The sequence below is a fragment of the Humulus lupulus genome, chromosome 6 (genome assembly GCF_963169125.1).
Source record: "Humulus lupulus chromosome 6, drHumLupu1.1, whole genome shotgun sequence".
Lineage (NCBI taxonomy): Eukaryota > Viridiplantae > Streptophyta > Magnoliopsida > Rosales > Cannabaceae > Humulus > Humulus lupulus.
The window spans coordinates 51,790,210-51,796,490 of NC_084798.1; the positions used below are offsets into that span (position 1 = coordinate 51,790,210).

Genomic DNA, 6,281 nt, shown 5'->3' on the forward strand with positions numbered 1-6,281 from the left:
TGCACACAATCCCTTTTTATCACCATAGGCCGAAACCCCATAGGCATAAAAAAAAAAAATCAACCTCTTAACCCATAATCAAAATCCTTCTCATATTTCCCATGGATTTGATAAAACATAAGTACATGGGAAACAAACACACACACACATGTATAAAACATACAAAAATCAAAATAACAAACAATCATCAAAAGAAAACAAGGCTAGGGATCAACTACCTCCTTGATAGAAATCAATTCCACAACGTTGTTTCTCCCTTTCTAGCACATAGGATTTTCGAATCCCACAAGAACAAGAGAAGAGAAGAATGTCACTAAATATTTGAGAAAAAGGAGAATTATTTTTTATAAATCAAACACAAAGAGAACAACCATTACCTATAGAATTCGAACCCCTCCTTTCCTTATCCTTCTTCTTCTTCCTTTCTCCTTCTCCTCTCTCTAGCTCTCATGCTCTCTCTCTCTCTCTCTCTCTCTCTCTCTATGGCCGACGACACCAAGAGCACAAATGGCTCTCTTCTTTTCTTTCTTTCCTTTTAATCTAACCTAGGGAAATAACAAGCCTAATGGAAATGGATAAGTTTCCCAATCAAACCCCTATTTTCATCACATAAATCAATTATTATAAATTGAAAAAATAATTAAAAGTAAATAGCATAGGATTAAAAGGCAAAATCTCTTCTTCCTTTTCCATTCAAACGCCTATCCCCTCCTTTCCTTTTCTTTTATTTTCTTTTTAATTTAATTAATAAAATAAATCAAATAAAAGGACAATAATATGTAGGAAATCTATTGCATGCTCACCATGCACATGCACACACCCAAGTGCTAAGGTGCATCACTACCTACCATGCACCTTGGTGCATTCAACAAAAACTCATTTTCTTCTAATTAAATTAATTAATAAATAAAATAACTAACAATTAAATTCACATAATTCCTACCAAACAATTCAAACTATTAAAATAATTTCTAACACTTAACAATTATCAATAAAACAAAGCACAAATTAATAAAATAAAAAAATTGTGGTGCGCTACAGATATGTGTGGGAGGAGATTGAGAATGGGAAGAAAAAGATGTTTCACCAAACACTACATACCGTGTAGTGTAGATGTGTTTGGTAAGAGGGTCCTAGCATAGGTAGCATTTATGATTGGTACTATAACTGAGAAAAAAAACAATGAGAGGACCTATACTGGAGCTTGTGTTTGTTATAGGGTAGTCTGGAGTTTTGTTATATAGAACCTGAAATGAGGATCTATTGTGAAGAAGTTGAGTAGGTACTCTATTGATTGTGTAAACTGCTGCACGAAAACCATATAACCAGTAAGATAAGGGTAGTGAAGAATGGGCTAGCAAGGATAATCTAGTTTCCACAACATGCCTATGTTCACGCTTAACTCTGCTATTTTGAGGAGAATTGTATGGGCAAGAAAATCGATGATGAATACCACACAAGTTGAGATAGGAGATGAAGGCATTATATTCACCTCTATTATCAGATTGCAATTGTTTAATGGTTGTGCCAAATTGGTTTTCAACAAGATTTTTAAATTGCTTAAATAGAGGTAAGGCTTGATGCTTTGTTTGAAGGGCATATAGCCAAGTGAATTAGGAATAGTCATCAATGAATAAGATGATATACCGAGAGCCATCTGTGGCTGGTATAGGAGAAGGACCACAAAGGTTTGTGTGTATGAGTTCTAACGACTTTGGAGGATGAGAACAAGAAGTGAGAAAGGGAGTTTGTGACTATTTCAAGTTGACAAGAGGAACAAATGTGCTTTTTATTATATGTAAATTCTTTAGTACATTGTTTCAAAATAGAATTAACTACATCAGCATGAACATGGCCCAATCTTGGATGCCATATAGCAGCAGGGGTCATGTGTACACTATGAAACTTAAGAGTAGAATTAAAGGCAGGAACTCAGTGTAGAGTTATTGTGAGGTAAGCACATTTAGCACTAGAGGGTGAATGAATATCTTTGACATCTTGGAAGGTATCCTTGTTCAAGAGAACCTTGATGCAACAACTTCTTCGTTGAAAAATCCTTAATTTTGTAAAGGTTGGAGTAGAATTCGGTACAAAAATTATTGTCATGACAAAATTATGACAGATAAAAGATTAGTGGATAACTTTGGGACATGATAAAATTTTTGTAAGGAAAATGAATTATTTTTTTTTTTTGGTGAATAAGATCATTGTATTGCTCAAAACCAATTCATGTACAAATTCCATATATGATTCTAACTCTATAACTCCCCAATATACCTATCTTCTATACATCAGCTAGATATTTTTACAAATAGCATGAAACCAATCTCTATCTAAATGATTTGTCTTGTTTGGTATTATAGGGTATATCCACATACTAATATCTCTTTGTATTGCTTGGACCGTATGAGCTGTAGACCAAACCTTTTGTGACCATAGTATGTCATTCCTCACTCTCCAAATGTGATAAATCAAGGAAGCAACAACAGCTGTCAAGATACTCTTTCGAAATCTGCTCCATCTCCTTGTTTTGAATATCCATTGCAGCAAGTTCTCATAATCCTCTACATTTACTTTCCAACCCAGTCATTTCTTCACCTGTAATAGACATTGCTTGCTATATTTACATTGAAAAAAGAGATGATGAATATCTTCATTATGTTCTCCACAGAATAGACAAAATGGATCCATAGTTGAGTTGTAATTGTGAATGAAGACCCTGGTACGCAATCTCTGAAGCATAACTAACCAAAGTATAAACCTGTGCTTTGGTATAGAAAATCTCTCCCAAAAAAACTTTGCCCAATGCACTTTGAGAGGTGAAGCAAACGACAAGTCATGACCTGTTTTAATACTGAATTTCATAGCTGAAAAGGATGCCAAATCTATTTTTGCTTTAAAAATATCCTTAACAGCCACCATTTTCCTCCAATACCAGCTGCAAGCCGAGGGAGCTTTATATTCCCACCAAATATATATTTTGAATCCATTTAACCCACAAATTATCTTTTTTGGAAGCAATTGCCCATATATATTTCCCTATAGCTGCAATATTCCATTCCACAACCCTCTTAAAACCCAATCCTCCACCTGTCTTAGAATTACAAATGTCATGCCATGCAACAAGACCAGGCCCTGCATGATCACTCATTCCTCTCCAAAGAAAGGCTCTACAAATGGCATCAATTTCCTTCAGTATCCTCTTCGACAATATCATGATTTGGGCCCAATAAGAGTGTATAGAAAGAAGAACTGCATTAATTAATGTAACTTTGCCCATATAAGATAAATTCTGAGAGCTCCATTGCCTGATTCTATGCACCATTTTCTCTAAAATAATGCCACATTCCACCGAAGAAATTTTCTTGGAACAGATTGGAATACCAAGATATCGGAAAGGTAAATAGCTTCTAGCAAATCCTGAAGCTTCTAGCACTCTATTTACCTCAGCCTCCACCATACCACTACAGAATATAGTAGATTTTTTCTGGTTTGGTACCAAACCTGATGTCCCCGAAAACAGTTTGAGTCCTCTAAGCATCCATAGAATAGAGATAAAATCTCCATGACAAAATAATAAGAAGTCATCCGCAAAGCATAAGTGATTTAATCTCAGGGAGTTGCATTTAGCATGATACTTATAATTAGATATAGATCCCACTTTAATCATGATTCTAGACAGATACTCCATACCTAACACAAACAATAATGGAGACATTGGATCCCCTTGCCTTAATCCCCTTTTAGCTGCAAAGAAACCATGTAGAGAGCCATTGAGCAATAAGGAAAATTTAGGTGATCTAACACATATCATGATTAACTGAATAATCTTCTTCGGGAACTTAAAAGCAGTGAGCATTTCCTCTATAAAATCTTATTCTATTGTGTCATATGCCTTCTACAAATAACCTTTAATCATACAGCTCGACTTACAGTGCTTCCTTCCATAATGCTGAACTAAGTCTTGACAAATCATGATATTGTGAGCTATGTACCTCCCATGAACAAAACCCCCTTGGTTCTCTGCAATCAAATCCGGAAGAACCCTTCTCAACCATGCACAGATCATTTTGGATGCAATTTTATATAGCACATTACAATAGGAGATGGGACAGAAATCACTTACTTTGGTCGGACATTTGGTTTTTGGAATGAGGGTGATGGTTGTAGCATTAATCTCTTGAAGAAGTTTCCCCGTGGTTAGGAAGTATAAGACAGCCGAACACACCTTAGCACCTACTAAATCCTAATTATCCTGATAAAAAAAACTACTATAGCCATCAGGACCAGGGGCCTTCAGACCTGGAATGGAGAAGAGGGCATCTTTAACTTCCTGAGCTATAAAAGCTTCTAACAGCAGCCTAGAATGCACCTCAGAAATTACTGGACCTAAGTCAACAACAGCCTGTGACACCTTCCTCCTACTATGCAATTGAGTCCCCAATAAATTTTGATAATATTCTAAAAAAGCTCTTTGTACACCATCCACTGTATCCACCCAGGTACCATCTTCAGTGTGTATAGAGAAAATGCGATTCTGAATCCTTCTAGCTTTCAATGACGCATGAAAAATAGCAGTATTTTCATCACCATTCATCACCCAGCTGGCTTTTGCTTTCTGTGATAAAAATAACATATATGCTCTATTTAATCGAGTAAATTCTTCCCTAGCCAATATCTCCTGTCGAATTAAAGACTCATTAAGAGGATCTTGGTGCAAGCTTTCTTGAATTTCCAGCAGGCAATGCTTTGCTTGAGCTTCAACCTTTTGAATGTCATGATATCCTTCTCTATTTATTTCTCTGAAAATCTGTTTAAGTCTCTTTAACTTCAGGACTAATTTATACATCTCATAACCCGAAGCTAATATATTCCAGTTAGTGCTAACTTTAGTTGCATATGATGAAGCTTCCTTCCACATTCTGAAGTATCTGAACGGTTGCTTACCAGTAGTCACAGCCAAATAAAATGAAACAAGAATGGGACTGTGATCAAATATACCTTCAGGTAGAAAAACTGCTTCAAAGTTTGGGTATTGATCTGTCCATTTCAAGTTAACCATATCCCTGTCGATTTTAGAATAGACTCGATCCTCAGACCTTTGCTTGTTTATCCATGTATAAAAACACCCTGAATATTTCAAGTCTTCCATTTGACAAGTGATCATGCAATCTCGAAGGCTCGGAGAAGGTTTCATAATAGTCTTCTTGCCAACTCTTTCATTCTGATGCAAGATCTCATTGTAATCTCCCAATATCATCCAAGCCTCATCAATCTTCAAAGCTAACTCCTGAATATCCAGCCACAGTTGATCCCTCAATTTCACATCATTAAAGCCATATACAAAGGTGATAAAAAAACTTCCTACTGTGTGAGTGCCTCGAGCAAAACAATGAATGAACTGACTAGTACAAACTCTAATATCAAGAGTATACATATTCGGATTCCAAGCTACTATTATTCGTCCTTTATCTAGCCAAGGATTGTTAGTAGTGAAACCCCTACCAGAAAATAAACTTGAATATAAATTGCCCATATTTTTATTCTTAACCTTTGTTTCGAGAAGACTAACCAAAATAAATAATTGAAAGCAAGTAAATTGGAGTGACCAAAATAATGAATTGGAATAAAGATACCATTTCCTATAGCGACTGTTTCAGAGCCCGTGCAAGGAGTGGAGTGGAGTTGTCAATTGTGTTGACATTGGGGGTGAGATGATGAGATGCACCCAAATCAAGAAGCCATGTATCATCAACTACTATATTTGGTGTGGCTACCATTGTAGGGACTGAAGTTGATGAGGCATGATTGGAAGCAGATGGAGGAGACAAATTAGGATCAAAATGCCCATAATAGTTGAAGGCATTGTTTCTGACATTAGAGTAGAGTTGGAAGATGATTCTTGGTCGTGAAACATTGTTGTAGCTGCGATTAGATGATGGGGCTCGACCTTGAGATGAAGATGAGGCATTGCTAAATGAACCACATCCTGGTGCTGCACGATTCCAAGATTGGGTTTGCTGAGACTGGTGACGACGAAAGGCAGCGTTGACCATAACTGGAGCAGCTTCATCAATGGAATTTATTGTTCTAGGCGAGTCTCATGGGAAAGAAGGAGGCTTGTGACATGTTCAAATGTGATGCCCTTATTCTTGGATGTAATGGAGACAACAAAAGAGTTGTATTCTACACCAAGACTAGCTAGAAGGTAAATAACCTGATCTCTTTCAAAGACTGTTTTGGAAAATGCAGCAAGATTCTTGACCTTGAGGACATAATCA

At 36.4% G+C, this 6,281-nt stretch overlaps 1 protein-coding gene across 1 annotated transcript; it reads right to left on the reverse strand.

Moving 5' to 3' along the window:
• Nucleotides 1-4,246: 4,246 nt before the first annotated feature.
• LOC133785086 (uncharacterized) lies at nucleotides 4,247-5,437 on the reverse strand. The gene has a single exon (XM_062224345.1). The coding sequence runs from the start codon at nucleotides 5,435-5,437 to the stop codon at nucleotides 4,247-4,249; it is 1,191 nt and encodes a 396-aa protein (XP_062080329.1).
• Between the last annotated feature and the right edge of the window lie 844 nt (nucleotides 5,438-6,281).

Bases quoted from the DNA above. Each gene is read 5' to 3' on its own strand.
- LOC133785086 (XM_062224345.1), bottom strand. From the start codon at position 5,437: ATGTATACTCTTGATATTAGAGTTTGTACTAGTCAGTTCATTCATTGT.